Source organism: Malaclemys terrapin, chromosome 3, assembly GCF_027887155.1.
Source record: "Malaclemys terrapin pileata isolate rMalTer1 chromosome 3, rMalTer1.hap1, whole genome shotgun sequence".
In the NCBI taxonomy this organism is placed as follows: Eukaryota; Metazoa; Chordata; order Testudines; family Emydidae; genus Malaclemys; species Malaclemys terrapin.
In genome coordinates, this window is record NC_071507.1 from 135,837,051 (window position 1) to 135,856,268 (window position 19,218).

Here is a 19,218-nt window from a genome sequence, read left to right on the forward strand (position 1 = left end):
CTCTTTCTGAAGAACTAAGTAAATGGTATTTTTCTTTTCTTTTTATATCTGTTCACAGTTTGTAATAGGACTTCCATGTTGGGCATTTTTTGGCCATTAACCATCAGCTGAATTAAGGGCAGAAGGCATTCTTCTTAAGAGGGTAATTAAGAGTCACTAATTGCTCAATCCAGATTGGTCATTGTTGCTTTAGTACTTTTCACTTTTAAATATAGATAGTTCTAGTTTTAAGAGGAAAAGAGAAAAATACTTCAATTTTAAATAAACTTTTTTTATGAATAATTCTGCTAAAATCATACCACTTGAGTGCTTTCCATAGATCCTCTCTGTTTACAAAGTCAAATGCTTTCTTAAAGTCAATGAATGTGCAAAACAGAGGTTCGTTGAACTCTGCGTCTCTCCAAGATTTGATAAAAAACAAATATCTTATCTACAGTCCAGGTTCAGGCATAAAACCAGCTAGTGACTCAGAAGGGATTTCCTGTGCTCTTTTTTGCATTTGGTTGAGAATCACTCTACAGAATACCTTGCTAGGAATGCTTATTAGACATATTTCTCTATAGCTGTTGCAATATGTTGGGTCACCTGTTTAAAAGAGTGATACAGTGATTGAGCATTGCCAGCCTTCAGGGACTTCACCCTTCATCCAAATGAGGTTAAATCGTTTGCAAAGGAGCATGACTATGCCTGTTCTGCCATGTTTTAAAACTTCAGGTGGATACCATCTGGACCAAGTGCCTGATTGTTTTTCAGAGACCTGGTTATGGCACAATTTTAGAAGCAAGTTGATTCAAATACTGCAGAATCTATATAGTATAGCTTGATATGCAATACAAGTCATCAGTGAGCTGACATAGTAGTTTGAAGTGAAAACTGAAGTCAAACAGGGGTGCATACTAAATGCAATATTTTTTGCTCTACAATTAGGCCTGATCTACACTTAAAAGGTTGATATAGCTACAATGCTCAGGGGTGTGAAAAATCCCACATGCCGTAGTGCAATATCTTTGCCATCCTATGCCCCAGTGTAGACATAGCTATGTTGATGGAAAAATGCTTCTGCTGATCATTCTACCATCATTCAGGACAGTGGAGTTTCTACAACAATGGAAAATTCCGTTCCATCACTTTAGTAAGGATCTAAACTATGACAGCATAGCTAGAGCACCCTAACTGTGCCTCTGTAGTATAGATGTGGCCTTAGAAAACATCTTGTTCAGCTCCCTTAGGACCCATCTACACTGGCAAGCTTTTGCGCACTAAAGCAGCTTTGAGCGCTATAACTCCCAAAGTGAACACACTGCCAAGGCATTTAGTGCGCAGAAACTACGCAGTTGCAGCACTATTAAAAAAGCTAGCCTGACGAGAGGCGTAGAGCTTTCTGCGCCGGGGCTACAGTGCTGTGGTGCCAATGTAGACACCGTGGTGATTACAGTGCTGCAATTGGTCTCCAGGAGGTGTCCCACAATGCCTGTTCTCACCTCTCTGGTCATCGGTTTGAATTCTACTGCCCTGCCCTTAGGTGACCAACTGTCAGCCCCACCCCGTACATTCCTTTGCAAATTTGAAAGTCTCCTTCCTGTTTGCTCAGTGATGCATGCAGTGGTCTCAGCACATCTTTCCAGGTGGCCATGTCTGCTCCATGCACCAGGCAATTCCCCACTTGGAGCACTGCCGAGCTGCTGGGCCTCATTGGCATTTGGGGAGAGGAGGCTGTGCAGTCCCAGCTGCACTCCAGCCATAGGAATTATGATACCTACGGACAGATTTCACGATTCGTGATCGAAAGGGGCCATGACCGGGGCACATTGCAGTGTAGGGGAAAAGTGAAGGAGCTGCAGAACGCCTACCACAAGGTGCGGCAGGCAAACCGCCGCTCCGGTGCAGTGCCCACGAGCTGCTGGTTCTACAAAGAGCTGGATGCGATACTCGTTGGCGACCCCACCTCCACTGCGAAGACCACTATGGATACTTCATTGGCTCACGTGCCAATCGAGAGTGAACCGAGCCAGGAGGAGGCAATCTTGGACAAAGTGTGGGGGGGACTCAGAGGCAGAGGATGACTCAGAGGCCAGAGATGCATGCAGTCAGGAGCGATTTTCTACCCCGGAGGAGGCAAGCCAGTCATAGCAGTCGGAGCTTGGCAAACTGGAGAGGAGGCCCCTGGTAAGTGGATCTGATTTGGGGAATTGATGAAGCGAGTTGTTGGCGGTTGCAGGAAGCAGGCTTGTTTCCCACCGCATGCCTAGTTTGAGAGGCAGAAGAGGCTGTTGATAGACTCCCTCACTTCACGTGAATCTCCCTCAGATCTGCAGGAAACTCTCATGGAGATACTGGGCAATCCGCTGCTGCAGATTCCTCAGCAGAGCTGCTTTGTTTCTTGCCCCATTAACAGTAACTTTCCCGCGCCACTTTGCCATGACGGGTGGCGGGGGGACCATTGCTGCACGCAGGCTAGCCGCATAGGTGCCAGGGTGGAAGCCGCAGGCTCAGAGAACACCCTCCCTTGATTCCCTGCTCACCCTCAGCAGCGAGATATCTTCCATAATGATCACCTCCTGTGGAAAATGTGGGGACAGGAATGATTATCAGGCCCACTCTACAATGCTGGCTGTCCCCAAGAGCCACGTGCCAAGTGTACAGCAGGATCCAGGAAGAGTGATTTACCCTGCCCCTGCAGCTACTCACCATTTTGGGGGGTCTTGTGGCTCATGTGTGCTTGCCTGAGGTCATCCAGTTAGTGACAGGTGTGTGAGTACTGGCTGTGTTTTAAAGCACTGAATCAGTGTTGTCTGTGTTGCAAATAATATTGCTTCTGTAAAATGTTGCATTTAAACTTCAGAGATGACCTTGGGAGGCCAGCCTCCCTTATCGGCAGCAGAACGGATGCGCAGAATTAGAAAGTGTCCAAGAAGAGCCAAGGAGGACTTTCTGCTTGAGGTTATGATGCACTCAGCTGCTGAGAAACAGGAATTGAAGGCGTGGCGGGACAGCAAGGAGAATGACCGAAAGGAGAATGCAGCATACCAGAAAGAAGCCACGCAGCGGCTCCTAACAGTTATAGAGCGCCAAGTGGACACACTCCAGGCGATACTAGCTCTCTAAACCAAGCAGCTCCGTGCCCACCCTCCCCTGCAGCCACTGTCGCAAAACTCTTTCCCATGCGCCCTCCACACACCACCAACACACTGTTATCAACCTCCTGGCTCCACTCTCTACCCACAGCATTCCACTCGAACCTCCTCACAGTCCAGCAGTGTGGACTCCACTGCACTCAACACCCATCCCTCAGCAGCTTGGCCTTGCTGAAGTACAGCACTGGATGCATAGTACTCCAAAGGAGAAGGTTGGGTATGATCCCTGGACACAGACAAATTTGTAGCTGTCCTGGGACCCCTGCTCCTCTTGAGAACTTCCCTTCCCCCATACCCTCTCCCCCTCCCTGCTGATGAATTTTTTCGTTTGACTCTCTCCTCCGGTTGTTGTTTTTTAATAAAAGAATTGTGTGTGTTTGAAAGCAATATTTATTCTATTAAGTGAAACCAAAAAGAGCACTGCAAAGCAACATACAATTATGTTAATAATTGTAATAATTGTAAATAATGTCTGTCAGAGGGTGGAGATGGATGGCAGGAGAGAGATCACTTGATCATTGCCTGTTAGGTTCACTCCCTCTGGGGCACCTGGCATTGGCCACTGTCGGTAGACAGGATACTGGTCTAGATGGACCTTTGGTCTGACCCGGTACGGCCTTGCTTATGTTCTTATGTTAAGGCCCCTTCTTGCATCATGTGCACCAATCACGGCCTAGCATTACAAGCACTGCAATCCTGAGCATAGCAACAAAAATTAGTGGCTTTCAGCTTCAAATTAACCTGTATACACCAGCCAGAGAATGGGGATTAAAAATGAATGAACAAAAGACCAAACTAATTTGAAATCAGAAATCAAGAAAGTGACTAAATTAGTTATTAATGGTGTAGACTTCACACAAGTAGATAGATTCTGCTACTTGGATTCCATTATAACATATGACAACTACTATGAAGATGACGTTGACAAGCGGATAGCTACTGCCAGGAGACCATTCATGTAACTGAATAAAAATGTTTGGAATGTAAAATCCGTAACAACTAAAACCAGATTATATACAACACTCGTACCCACATTTCATTATGGTTGTGAAACATGAATATTGACAAAATGTCTGGAGCAAAAGCTGCAAACATTGGAAATAAGGTGCCCTTGCCATATTCTAGGTATGACATGGCTAGGTAGATTAAGAAATGACGACATCCATAAAGGACTGAAAGTGTAGTCCATGACTAGAGTCATCAAAAGATGCCAACTACAATGATTTGGCTATGTTGTTAGATTGACTGACTGCTTAAAATTGTTCACTGTGGAAGAGTGCATGGAGATAGAAGCTGTGGATAGCCAAGGAGACAGTGGTATAACATGGTATATAAGACCAACCAGGTAATACCCCAACAGGCTCAAATGGAAATGGTGACTCAAAACAGATGTGGATGGAATCTATTCATAGCCCTGGCTCTACCCAATCTTGGTATTTGAAAAAGAGATGAATGAATGGTTCTGCTGGTGATACTGGACACGCAAGTCTGCGTGATTGGAAACTAGCTAATTCAGTTGTCTCACCAGTGGAAAATCAGGTAGGTTAACAAGTAAATTGCCCATTCCCATCGGTTCTATGCCCCACTCCTTGCTCTATCTGAAGCAGGGAATTGAATGTTAAGGCATTGAAGAAATCCTTTCCCTCCCATGTAGTGAGAGAAATCTGCCAGGTCCCCCTTACACATGTATGGGGTCAAAGAAAGGATAGTTACATTATTTATAACGTTTCGGTTTTGTATTTAAAAAATGTTTCCCTAATCTGTACTACCTACCTATATCCGTGTTTGTGCTAAATGTATTTGTTACCCTAGTTATTTAGGGCAGTCAGCACATAGACTTATGTAATAATAAGTTAATTTTTTTACCATGTTTAACATTACAGGTCATCTTTAACCCAACCAAATGTAAATTAAAATAAACCATTCATGATAATTGTAAAAACAAAGCAAAACAAAACCCAAGTGGGACCATGTAAACGGGCAGGTTAAAGTTCTTCCTTTCTATGTGTTTAAATCACCTGTCAACCTTAAGATGGTTGGTTGGTGGTAGGTGGCTAGAATTTGATACAGAAACAGGTAAAATTAAAAAGGAAAACTTTAAATTTAATGGCAAACTTGAGCAACGGCCAAATGTAGACTAGCCTACTCTGCCTCAAACCCAACTGTTGCTGTAATACTGTATTTACAAGTATAAAGAAAAACCCTCCACCATTTGGCTATATGGGAGGTTCTGGTTTTGATGGTTATTGGCTTTCTACATGAGACATAATCTTTGACAGTTGGGTATACTTTCCAAATTCTAAACAGATAGATTTTTGCCCTAGCAATAATTATATTTGATGAATGAAATTTGTGCGATATTTAGCTGTGAGTTTACACTGCATCAGAAACAATTATTTCTATTATGCTCCATATAAAGAAAGTTGCATTCGAGTGAGAAATTTGCTTCAGAGGAAATGTGCGTACCCAGTAATTTTCTGCATTGAAAAGGAAAAAGTAATTTGGACTGTAGCTTTTCTGAATTTGAAAAGAATCAACGAGAGTGCATGTTCCAAAAATGAGAATACAGTGACAAAAATGTATCCGCGTTTTACTTGTCCACTTTGATCAGAAGCAAATTTGCCGATTTAGATTATCTTCAATCTATGGGCTCATTTATGCTCAGTTCAATAACTGCTATCCAATGCATCTGTCTCAGTTTCAAACTGTAGGATTTGGCCTTCACAGCTAGTAACTGCAGAGTGAAACAAAACCACTGTGAACTTCTCTTAGCTCCTTTCTTTCTGATTTCTTTTCAACCTCTGTTTCTATTTCCAATTTTTTTTTGGAGGAGGGAAACACAGGATGGATGATAGAAAAGATTGTGTGCTTGATGGTGGGAGGAGAGAATAACTGAAACATAAATTTGTTGCAACTTGCTCTCTGTGCAAAAAGCCTGATTACTCAGGTTTTGTGGGAGGAACTCTGTGGGGTTGGATGAAGAGAATCCTACCCACTCCCTCAACTCACAGACAGGGCAGAGGGCTGAGGCTCAGCCCTTCCTTGCTCTCTGCTTTCCCAGCCCATTGGGATAGAGTATCTACAGCCATTCCGTGCACCTATATGGCTGTTTTTACTCATGGACCTAGCAGCTCATCCACAATGCTAAGTTATTTGGAATCAGTGAGGAGACCCTGTCCTCGTTTCATTTGCAAGGAGTGAAACTGAATGCAGATTAAATTGAACAAATGGAGCTGCTTTAAGCCCTGTGCATTGCTCTGTCCATGTGGCTGAATTGCTCCCAGTCTAACTTCCGTGTTGCCTGTTTTTCTGATGTCCCATCATCAATGAATAGCAACCCCGCCAGGGAACATTGGTCCTCTGTCTCCAATTGCACTGATCCAGTACCTAGAGGGCTCAGAGGTCCCCCAGCACAGCCTTTCAGAATGGATTAAATGGTGCACAAAACCTTTCATTGGTACTCTGCACCTGGGTGAATTTCACACTCTCTGTGTTGCATATATTAGCTACTGGGATTTAAATAGAAAGGAAGGAACAGTGCATGTATGCTTGTGAGTTGATATAGTATACGTAAAATAAGCTTTGTGGCTCGTACTTTTCCCCCAAGTTGTTTTCTGCTGTAGTTAAAGGGTAATGAATCATAAAAAACATATATTTTTAAATCCCTTCCCTCTAAACAAGAACACCTTAGATTGATTGGTTTGTTTTCTGTCTAGCATTTTGTGAAACATCCTCTGCTATCTGGACACCTAAGGCTATCTAAATTTAAAACATCAGAGCTAGATTAGATGTTATGAAGATGTTTAAAGCCCTGATTTTGCAGATTTGGATGGTTAACTTTAAGTATATGAATAGTCCCATTGTCTTCAGTGGGATAATGTTTAATGATAAGCATGTGCTTAAGTACCTTGCTGAATTGAAGCTTGAAGATGGGCCTACTAGCACCATCATACTGAGTTATATCCCTCACTTCCTATCAGAACATCTCCAGGATTTCCTCCATTTGCTGCTCATAATGAATACTGAGTCTTAGGGCACGTCTTCACTACCCGCCGGATCAGCGGGTAGCAATCGATCTATTGGGGATCGACTTATCGCGTCTACTGAAGACACGATAAAATCGATCCCTGATCGCTCTGCCGTCGACTCCGGAAATCCACCGTGGCAAGAGGCGGCAGCGGAGTCGACGGCAGCGCGGCCCTAAGACTCAGTATTCAAGCTTCAATTCAGCAAGGTACTTATCCACCATTCTAAATCATGAATTATTTGTTGTTTTTATGCTCCCTTTCAAATCACTCCTTACGGAACACTGATGCTACTTTCTCTCTACACTGCTTACAGTGTTCATTGAGTAATAGGCCTTTGTGGGTCTCCTAAATAGGATTTTGATACTCATACTGTCCAAATTATTGTTCATCTGAACCAGAAAAGAGTGGGATAAATTCCTATTAGGTATTGATTACACACAGAATTCTAACATTTTTGGTGGAGAAGACTATTAAAGGAAAGATTTCTAAATTGGCTTTTTCTCTCAATAAGTTCTGGGCAATTTCTCACTATGGATCTACCCTGTTTGTGCTTTAGTTTATTATTAACATTAGTGCTTGTTGCAGAGGAGTTAATATAAAATACAAATGAAGGGCGAGGAATAAGGAGGAGAAGAAGAAATCTAGAACAAGGTAACTAGTTTATCTGGCATTTTTACAAGAATCTCACTATGTAGTTTAGGACAGTCTGCTTTCCCTGAGCTACCAGCAGGGCTCTGAAATGTAAAAGGTAGGAGGGAAACATAAAACATTAATCCTCCGCCTTCAAGCAGTAAGGGAAAATAATTAAACTCATGAATCAACAGTGTAGTTATGTTCATAGTAATACTGTACCTTCCTGTGAGGGAGTGAACAAACACCATACAAGACCAGACTAGGAAGAAGTTAAAGGTCTGTCTGAGGAAACAGAAGCTGAAAGTGGCCTTGCCCTGCAACACCTGCCAGCAATATGGAGCCTGGAGGGAGGCCACTCCTGCTGGGGGCATTTGAAGTGGAGGAAGCAGGCTTGAAGGCTGAGAGGTCCTAGACAGCTAGGAACCTTAGAGGAAGCCTGGATAAAAGTTTGGACTTCTTGTTCATGATTTGTTTTTATTATTGTTCATTTCTTTGTTAATAAACTCCAGCTGTGGGAAGGGATTGTATTTTTGATCCTATGTGTTTTAGAGCAGGTAGGATAGTCTCTTACTTATGCTTCCTCATTATTCTGTGACTTCAAAGTGTACCTAAAATCAATGCCAAATAAAACTAAGCCAAAGACTGCGTTTCTGGTGTGGTGCTCCATCTCCCTTCAGGCTTGAAATTTTAGCAGTCTCGGACTCACTCAGATTCTAAAACACATTCAGAATGTTTAAATTAATAGTCCAGGACTGGGGGATGGGTGAAGGAGGAGAATAATTACAGAAATTATCAGACAGTTAATATCAGAATACAGGGGTTCTCAAATTTATTACATTATTTGTCCTTTAGTGATGTCTAAGAACCAAATTTTTTTCCTGCTCATTTTAAGTTTCATTCCTATGTTTGTTTGTTTTTGTTTTTTTCAGGCATAAATATTGGCATGAAAGTTGGAGCTCTGCTGTTTTCAGTTGTGTAATCCTGATTTGGTCCATGGCCAAGGAACATGATACTACCCTTACAAGCTGAAATGCCTTGAGGACCTTGGCTCTGCATTCATTCCTCCCGAAGCAATGGTTTTCTCCGCAATGTTGACATCTGCCCACTCTAGGACATTGAATGCTACTTTTATTGTCTATGAAAACGCCTATATGAATTTTACCACTCCCCAATTTTTGCTTCATAGTGGCACAACACAGCCATTGAATCACAGTTCAGGGGCCATGGTCACCACTGAGATAAGTACTTTACTAGTGAACCCTACAGCTATCCTCCCAACACAAGAAGTTTTCAAGAGCTTGAGTCTGCCACTCCAGATCATTCTTTCTGCTGCTATGATATTTATACTGTTGGTTTCTTTTCTTGGAAACTTTGTTGTCTGCCTCATGGTCTACCAGAAATCTGCCATGCGATCTGCAATTAACATTCTCTTAGCAAGCCTGGCTTTTGCAGACATGTTGCTTGCAGTGCTGAACATGCCTTTTGCTCTGATAACCATCATTACGACGCGATGGATTTTTGGAGATCTCTTTTGCAGAGTCTCTGCCATGTTTTTCTGGCTGTTTGTCATAGAGGGAGTGGCCATCCTACTCATTATTAGCATTGATAGATTCCTTATTATAGTTCAGAGGCAAGATAAGCTGAATCCTTACCGTGCAAAGATCCTCATTGCTGTTTCATGGGCTGCATCCTTTGTTGTGGCTTTTCCATTATCTGTGGGGAACCCAAACCTGCAGATACCTTCTAGAGCACCTCAGTGTGTTTTTGGCTACACCACTAGTCCTGGCTACCAGGCATATGTAATACTAGTTGTACTAATTTCTTTTTTTATTCCATTCATGGTGATGCTATACTCTTTTATGGGCATACTCAATACCGTACGCCACAATGCAGTTCGTATCCACAGCCATCCCGACAGCATATGCCTCAGCCAGGCTAGCAAGCTTGGTCTCATGAGCCTTCAGAGACCTTTTCAAATGAACATTGATATGAGCTTTAAAACTCGTGCCTTCACAACCATATTGATTTTGTTCATTGTTTTCATAGTCTGTTGGGCGCCCTTCACCACCTACAGCCTTATTGCCACATTCAACAGTCACTTTTACCACAAGCACAACTTTTTTGAGATAAGCACTTGGCTCCTTTGGCTCTGCTACCTCAAGTCTGCACTGAACCCGTTGATTTACTACTGGAGGATTAAGAAATTTCATGATGCATGCTTAGATTTAATGCCCAAGTACTTCAAGTTTTTGCCACAGTTTCCTGGTCACACAAGAAGACGCATTCGGCCAAGTGCCATCTATGTGTGTGGGGAGCACCGGTCGGTTGTGTAAAATTGCAGCTATTTGACATGATGATTATTTTCTGGGATTATTTGTTTTTATGTAATTGTTTTATTTTAATATGGCTCCTTCAACTGCCATATCTTATAACTTGAGTATGTTTTCCAATATCTTGTTCAATTTTAAGGAAGAACGTGATTGATTAGAACTGGGTTTACTGTCAGAAACATTATAAACAAAATTACAAATATTACCTCCCAGGATTCAGTGGAAACCCAGACTATTTTTTATTACATTTCTAATATTTTGTCAGTTTTCTGCTTATTAAGCCTGCAATTGCATCTAATTGTAGGGTTTTTTATGCTGCTATGGTACAGTATATTTAGTTGGTGTAATTTTTCTGAAAATGTTGCTGCTTTCTGCCAAGACATTAGAGCCAAAAAGTCACATTTAGGTAACTTCTATTTAATTTTAACAATATTTCATGAGTTTTGATGATGACATTAGAACCTTTTAAAAAATATTTCCATTAATATTTTGTGCACTTTACAAAACTTGCTACAGAATCTGTTTTTCAGAATGTTTGTGATGCCTGTAGAGAAGGTTTTTACACATTATGGTGGTAGTTTAATGAAAGATATGTTTAGTTTCTAGAGGGCAGATTTACACTGGTGTATCTAAAACTACAGTTACTGATTTGCTAGATATTGTTTCTGAAAATTAACCTAATGGGATATTAACTCCTTAATCCTGGTGAATGAGGAAATGGAGGCAGAATGAAAAGATAAAATATCATGCCCAAAATGTAAGGCTAGCACAAGTTCTGGAAAAATGGGCCCAGGCAAAAATTGATATTTTTTTGATCATTGCACACATTTTAATATTTTAGTGGTTCTGAAACTCCGAAATCTATTGCTATGTCCAAAAGTCAAAGTTATAAATTATGGTTGTGATCCTGTGATTTACAGCGTGTGGGCAGACAGATGTTCCCATTCAGAGCCCTAAGGAAGTCAATGGGAGACTGTGTGAGTGGAATGTTGCACCCAAGCATTCTAAATGGGCAGGATCAAAGCCTGGGAGAGTCTACGGCCAGAGGAGAATTGGAATAGGTGTTTCTGGGTCCAAAAAGGAAAAAAAAAAAGTACATGAACCATGTTTTGGACTGGGCAATAATAAACACCCTCATCTAAAGCAGGGGTGGGCAAACTTTTTGGCCCGAGGGTCACATCTGGGTGGGGAAATTGCATGCAGGGCCATGAATGTAGGGGTGGGCCAGGGGATTGGGGTGTGGGAGGGAGTGCAGGGTGTGGGAGGAGGTGCGATGTGCAGGAAGGGGCTCAGGGCAGGCGGGGTATGGGAGGGGGCTCAGGGCAGGGGGTTGGGTGCAGGAGGGGTTCAGGGTGCGGCGGGGGTTGGGGTGCGGCAGGGGGTTGAGATGCAGGCAGGGGGCTCAGGGCAGGGGGTTGGGTGCGGGGTGCAAGAGGAGTTTGGGGTGTGGGCTCCAGCCCAGCGTTGCTTACCTGGAGCAGCTCCAGGGTGGCAGTGGTGCGCAGCAGGGCTAGGGCAGGCTCCCTGCCTGCCCTGGCCTTGCGCCGCTCCCGGAAGCGGCCAGCACCACGTCCCTGAAGCCCCTGGCGGAGGGGGCGCAGAAGGCTCCTTGCGCTGCCCTCGTCTGTGGGTACATCCCTTGAAGCTCCCATTGGCTGTGGTTCCCCGTTCCCAGCCAATGGGAGCTTCAGGAGAGGTACCCGCAGACGATGGCAGCATGCGGAGCCCTCTGCTCCCTCCCTCCCCGAGAGGCTGTAGGGACGTGGTGCCGGCCGCTTCCAGCAGCAGCATGGGGCCCACAGTGCCATGGGACTGGCAATCCTGCGGGCCGGATCCAAAGCCCTGATGGGCCAGATCTGGCCCGTGGGCTGTAGTTTGCACACCCCGATCTAAAGACTAGCCACAGCGCTACGGTTTATAACCACGACAAAAAATTGAGATAATCTTTCAGTGAAATAATCTGATTTGTAATTATAAGACATTGGGGAGATGGTTTAACAATGGGGAAAGGTTGGAAAGCTAGTTCAGAATTTATGATGGAGAGTTGGGCAATGGGGCTTGAGTGGGATCAAATAAGTCAAATTCCGTACCTCTCTCCTGTATTTCTTTATGTCATTTTTCTTTGCTATCTCCCACTCACATGTCTGCTGTCCCACTAGTTTTCTATGTATTACAAATCAGCTTGTTTAGTGGAAGCTTCTTTCACTGGAATGCCAAACCATCTCTTGGATTCACATCAGGTACTGACTTTGCCTTTCTTGATAACTGCCTTGAAAACATCCATTCTTATTTGAAAACAGGAAAAATGTTGGTGGATCTCACTCAGTGATCATAATCCAGGTATGTATTTTTATCAACTACATAAACTTGTAAATGACAGGTGAATCAGATAAACAGGGGACATTTGTGGCATTTAAGTGACAGCCCTGAATTGGGCATCAGGGTGGAGAGGGACACAACCACAGGGGAGATTGCGCTTTTGGAAAGTGAAGTCTCTTCTGGGCTGTATTTGTGCATGGGAGGAGTGCAGCCTGCTCCCTCCACATAGAATCCCATTGGCTACAAATTGAAGGAGCAGATTGCACCAGCCCTGCTCCAAGTAGGGGATAGAGTCATCGGCCTGCTTCCTTCCTACCCCCTTTTTCAGCCTCCTGCTCTCCAGGAGTAAGCAGTCCCTGTACGGTGTCAGTTCTTCCGAGTGTCCCCTTCTGAGCTGCAAAAAGTGTGTGTGCGCGTGCATGCTGCATAAGGCTTGTGTGGGTGTGCAAAGAAGCTGCTTGTTCTGTATGAATGCATAGGGACCACTTGCTGTCTGGAGAGCATGCCTGGATTAGATTTTATGAAGCTATTTAGTGAAGGGCTAAGACCACTCTCAAAGTAATCTCTATTCCTCTCACCTAAAAATATTGATAAAAGGGCATTTGTATTTTGAACAGATTAAAGGAGGAATTTTGCCTTGATTTTTATTTCATTTTTAAAGAGTATTTTGCTTTGAACATGCAAATGCACTGCCACTCAATGCAGATTTGACAAGGTGTGGGCTTTCAAGCCAAGGTGTTGTTAAAATGAAGAGGCCCCTTGAAGTCAGCTCTTACATCCACATTTAATTCTTCTGGTGGCATAATTGAAACAATTATCCTCTGATCAGATGACAGGCAGCAATGGAGTTTTAGAGCAAAACAACTGGTTTTTTGTGTTCCTCTTAGAGAACAACTCTTATTTTTAATTAATTTTGCATCTGTGGCTCCAGTTTATGGCCGGGCTTGGTATAGATTTTGTATTTCAGAGCTATCCACCCCTTTTCTCTCTGAAAACAGAAAAATTGTGCTTTAACTAATGTTATATAATGGGAGTACACACACTCTGCCACTGGCAGGAACAGATATTTTTGCTCTGTCTTCCAGAGGAACAAAACTGGTTTGAATGGATGTAATAAAATATAATAATTCAAGTAGGAAAGAGGATGAGTAATCCAGTGAGGTTGGTTAAATGATTCCTTGAAGGGGGAATATGACCTTTTGGGGATTTCATAATCTCTGATCTGTGCAAACTGTGAAGTAGAAATTGCATCTGTCAAAAATTTGATTTGTCTTGGTAATGCAATGTTTAAGTCCACATTGGAGCATGTTCTCTTCTCAATGCTTGAACTGTTAATGTCAACTCTCTGCATTGGGCCAAATTCAGAGGTGTCTTAAATTGGGGGTGAAACATACACATTGAATAGGTTTTGGGGATTGGGAGGTTAGCAGAAAAAACAAACCAGCTAACCGAGAGGGAGTACAATAAAGTAAAGATGACTTGCTCAGCATATAAATCAGACCAGTTTACCCCAATGTGTTATTTACAGAACCAGTTGGCTTATTGTGTTCAATTGGCTGTTACAGAGCAGTGCCTTGTTAATTTCAGTTGAATTCTTAGGATCAAGATAAAGATTGATAAACTGCTTACTCTCGCTGGCTATGATCCTGCAAACACAAGTGTTTGGAGTATTAGGGCAATTCTGTAAGAGAAATTTTAGCTGGGGAGGGGGGTTTAAAATCTTAAATAAATTTGATCCTTTTTAATTCTAGGAGATTACAATATTATTCTTCCTCTCCAAAAATGATTTATTTATTTTTTACTCATTACTGAACTGTTCCCTTCTATTATATTTTGAAGATTCTTTGGTATTGAAAATGAAGATGAATGTATTTTTTATTACTTTGCAGTTATCTCAGTGTTGTTCAGTCAAAGCATGAAGCTGTCACAACTTTCATGTGTACAAATCTGTTGCTAAAATGATTTTTTTATACTCTTAAGGGGTGTTGCATATTCTTGTATAGTTTTTGCTACTTATGTAAAGGTATTTAGGTATATAGAGAGGAAAATGCTTTGTTTCTTTTCTTCCTCTGTTGATTTTCACTTTTATGCCTGATACTTTTATAATTTCTTTTATTTGGTTTTATACTTAAACACTGCCAGATTTTAATGTTCTTTCTAAGAACGTGAGAGATTTTTCACTCTCAAGTCATGCAACATTGCCCTCCTTGAAAGATTTATTGGTTTATTTTTATGTGAAAGCAGAACTCCAGAACACAAATTTGTTGCAGCGAAAATGGTGAAGAATTTCTTAGAAGTCAGTTTTTCCTGGAGCCACTACTTTGTCATTATGAACTGGTTTAATCTTTTTGAGCAGTAGTAATTTACCTATGTGGAAAAACCTTGAATTTATTGTTTTAAAAACAAATTGTTAAGTAGAATTGTGTTGTATTTTCTGTACATATCACACCCATGAAAATAACTCAAAAACAAAAAAGGAAAATAAACATGAACATTCTTCAACCCTGTGGAAAAAGTCCTTGACATTAAGAAATTGTTATATTCACACTCAAATGTAGGCCTGTCAAAATGCCTATAATTTAATATCTGCTTTTATCATTTCAAATAGTTTTAAAGCTTCCTTTATAATTCATATAATGAAGACTGATATCTGCACCATTAGAAACTTTCCTATATTTGTAGCTATTTTTGTTTAACCCAAAACATTTCCTTTACAGTAATTGTACAACAAAATGCAGTAATGCTAAAACTGCTATGGAGATGGTGCCAATATATCTGAAACATATGTTAGCATTTTTAATGAAGGAAAGAGTGAAAGCCTAAAGGAGGATACGTAACTTTATTTCCATATAAAGTAGATGTGCTGCCTTTTAGCTATGGCTGAGTAATTAAAATCATCTTGGTGTGGAATAAATAGAACATATGCCACGGGCAGTGGTACATTGTAACATGATTCATTTCCACACACGACAGCGACCTTTATGACTCAATTTCTGCCTAATTGTAAATGACGGATTATTTCCATCAGTAGTAGAAATAAGAATTGGGGTGAATTGGATGATAAGCATCTTGTGGTTTTATAGGAATTTTGAGTTAGCAAATGAACTACACCTCTGCCAATAATTTTTGAAAATTATGGCGGAACCAACCCTAGGGGCAGAGCTCTTCTTGACCTGCTGCTCACAAACCATAAGGAATTAGTAGGGGAGGCAAAAGTGGATGGGAACCTGGGAGGAAGTGACCATGAGATGGTTGAGTCCAGGATCCTGACACAAGGAAGAAAGGAGAGCAGCAGAATACGGACCCTGGACTTCAGAAAAGCAGACTTTGACTCCCTCAGGGAACTGATGGGCAGGATCCCCTGGAAGAGTCCAGGAGAGCTGGCTGTATTTTAAAGAATCCTTATTGAAGTTGCAGGAACAAACCATCCTGATGTGTAGAAAGAATAGTAAATATGGCAGGGGACCAGCTTGGCTTAGCAGTGAAATCCTTGCTATTCTTAAACACAAAAAAGAAGCTTACAAGAAGTGGAAGATTGGACAAATGACCAGGGAGGAGTATAAAAATATTGCTCAGGCATGCAGGAGTGAAATCAGGAAGGCCAAATCACACTTGGAGTTGCAGCTAGCAAGGGATGTTAAGATTAACAAGAAGGGTTTCTTCAGGTATGTTAGCAACAAGAAGAAAGTCAAGGAAAGTGTGGGCCCCTTACTGAATGAGGGAGGCAACCTAGTGACAGAGGATGTGGAAAAAGCTAATGTACTCAATGCTTTTTTCACCTCTGTCTTCACGAACAAGGTCAGTTCCCAGACTACTGCACTGGGCAGCACAGCATGGGGAGGCGGTGACCAGCCCTCTGTGGAGAAAGAAGCGGTTCGGGACTATTTAGAAAAGCTGGATGAGCACAAGTCCATGGGGCCGGATGCGCTGCATCTGAGGAGTTGCTAAAGGAGTTGGCAGATGTGATTGCATAAGAACATAAGAAAGGCCGTACTGGGTCAGACCAAAGGTCCATCTAGCCCAGTATCCTGTCTACCAACAGTGGCCAATGCCAGGTGCCCCAGAGGGAGTGAACCTAACAGGTAATGATCAAGTGATCTCTCTCCTGCCATCCATCTCCACCCTCTGACAGACAGAGGCTAGGGACACCATTCCTTACCCGTCCTGGCTAATAGCCATTAATGGACTTAACCACCATGAATTTATCCAGTTCTCTTGCAGAGCCATTGGCCATTATCTTTGAAAACTCATGGCAATCCCGGATGACTGGAAAAAGGCTGATGTAGTGCCCATCTTTAAAAAAGGGAAGAAGGAGGATCTGGGGAACTACAGGCCAGTCAGCCTCACCTCAGTCTCTGGAAAAATCATGGAGCAGGTCCTCAAGGAATCAATTTTGAAGCATTTTGAGGAGAGGGAAATGATCAGGAACAGTCAGCATGGATTCACTAAGGGCAAGTCATGCCTGACTAACATAAGTGCCTTCTATGATGAGATAACTGGCTCTGTGGATGAGGGGAAAGCAGTGGATGCGTTATTCCTTGACTTTAGCAAAGCTTTTGATACAGTCTCCCACAGTATTCTTGCCAGCAAGTTAAAGAGGTATGGGCTGGATGAATGGACTATAAGGTGGATAGAAAACTGGCTAGATCGTTGGGCTCAACGGGTAGTATCAATGGCTCCATGTCTAGTTGGCAGCTGGTATCAAGCGGAATGCCCCAGGGGTCAGTCCTGGGACCGGTTTTGTTCAACATCTTCATTAATAATCTGGTTGATGGAATGGATTGCACCCTCAGCAAGTTTGCAGATGACACTAAATTGAGAGGAGTGGTAGATACATTGGAGGGTAGGGATAGGATACAGAGGGATCTAGACAAATTAGAGGATTGGGCCAAAAGAAATCTGATGAGGTTCAACAAGGACAAGTGCAGAATCCTGCACTTAGGACGGAAGAATCCCATGCACTGCTACAGATTGGGGACCGAGTGGCTAGGCAGCAGTTCTGCAGAAAAGGACCTAGGGGTTACAATGGACGAGAAGCTGGATATGAGTCAACAGTGTGCCGTTGTTGCCAAGGCATTTTGGGCTGTATAAGTAAGAGCATTGCCAGCAGATTGAGGGCTGTGATCATTCCCCTTTATTTGACATTGGTGAGGCCTCATCTGGAGTACTGTGTCCAGTTTTGGGCCCCACACTACAAGAAGTATGTGGAAAAATTGGAAAGAGTCCAGCGGAGGGCAACAAAAATGATTTTGGGGCTGGAGCATATGACTTATGAGGAGAGGCTGAGGGAACTGGGATTTAGGGGGGATTTGATAGCTGCTTTCAACTACCTGGAAGGGGGCTCCAAAGAGGATGGATCTAGACTGTTCTCAGTGGTACTAGATGATAGAACAAGGAGTAATGGTCTCAAGTTGCAGTGGGGGAGGTTTAGGTTGGATATTAGGAAAAACTTTTTCACTAGGAGGGTGGTGAAGCACTGGAATGGGTTATTTAGGGAGGTGGTGGAATCTCCTTCCTTGAGGTTTTTAGGGTCAGGCTTGACAAAGCCCTGGCTGGGATGATTTAGTTGGGGATTAGGTCCTGCTTTGAGCAGGGGGTTGGACTAGATGACCTCCTGAGGTCCCTTCCAACCCTATGATTCTGTGATGGAAAACTTCTTCCATTTGTCTATCTGTGTATACACCAGTGTTAGGTTGACCTAAATATGGCACACAAGGCACAAATTTTGTTGCAGCCCTGAGTGATGTAGCAAGATCAACCTAAATTTCAGGTGTAGACCAGGCCTTAGTTTGCTTAATCCCAGAATTTCCTCTGGTATTAAGGGCCTGTCTACACTACAGCTGTACAGCTACAGGACTGCAGCTGTGCTACTGTAGAACTGTAGTGTAGATACTTCTTACATCAATGGAAGGGATTTTTCCATCAATGTAGTTAATCCATCTATTTTAGAGGCGGTAGCTAAGTTGATAGAAGAGTTTTTCCATTAATCTAGCTGTCTCTACACCTGGGATAGGTCAACCTAACTACTGTGCTCGGCATGAAATTTTTTCACAGTCCTGAGCAATTTAGCTAGGTCAACCTAATTTTTAAGTGCAAACCAGGCCTAAACTAAGGCCACTTTACTTCTGCATTTGAGAACATCCACATCGGGGGTATAATGTTCTTTAACTTCATGCCATTAGTTAATTGATCTTAACTTTCCTGAGTGTCCCTGTGTAGAGAAGCCTTTAATGCAAATGAGTAACTTCGGAACCCAATTGTTACCATAATGGTGTGAGGCTTTTTGCAGATTTTTTTTTTTGAGTAAAATTTTTGGATCATTGTTTTGTTTTTGTCTTTAGAATAAACATTTGTAATTTATTTCAAATTCTGAAAATCAAAAGGGATCCATCCATAGATCTAGGTGCCCAGCTATCAATTTTATTGTACTGTACAATTTTGTATGTTTCTAAACACCCTAATCAACCTCACCCCTTAGCAAAATCCTATTGTAGTCAAAATTAACAGATCAATACCCCATTCTGTAGGTGCCGTATAGCTATAATGTCTTCAGAAATACTAGATGTTGCCATTGTAGGAGACAGGGCAGCGGACTGGACAGACCTCTGGCTTGTTTTTGTATGGCAATATTTTGTTCTGAGATAGCAGTAATTATTTTTAATTCTCACTGTTTCAACTTTAATCAACAATAAATTTAATTATATGGTTAGTAATGGTCTTTAAAAGGCCATTTCTTTATACCTCTTTATTTACTTTTAAGATTCTTTCTATTCA

General features: G+C 42.3%; 1 protein-coding gene across 1 annotated transcript in view; it reads left to right on the forward strand.

Annotated features, from left to right (window-relative positions):
* Positions 1 to 10,474, forward strand: part of GPR63 (G protein-coupled receptor 63) — a 40,856-nt gene extending 30,382 nt beyond the window's left edge. The window contains exon 3 of the mRNA XM_054023514.1: positions 8,725 to 10,474. Coding sequence (XP_053879489.1) covers positions 8,869 to 10,128 — 1,260 coding nt within the window. The 5' untranslated portion in view covers positions 8,725 to 8,868 and the 3' untranslated portion in view covers positions 10,129 to 10,474. The remainder of the gene's footprint in view (positions 1 to 8,724) is intronic.
* Positions 10,475 to 19,218: the final 8,744 nt, after the last annotated feature.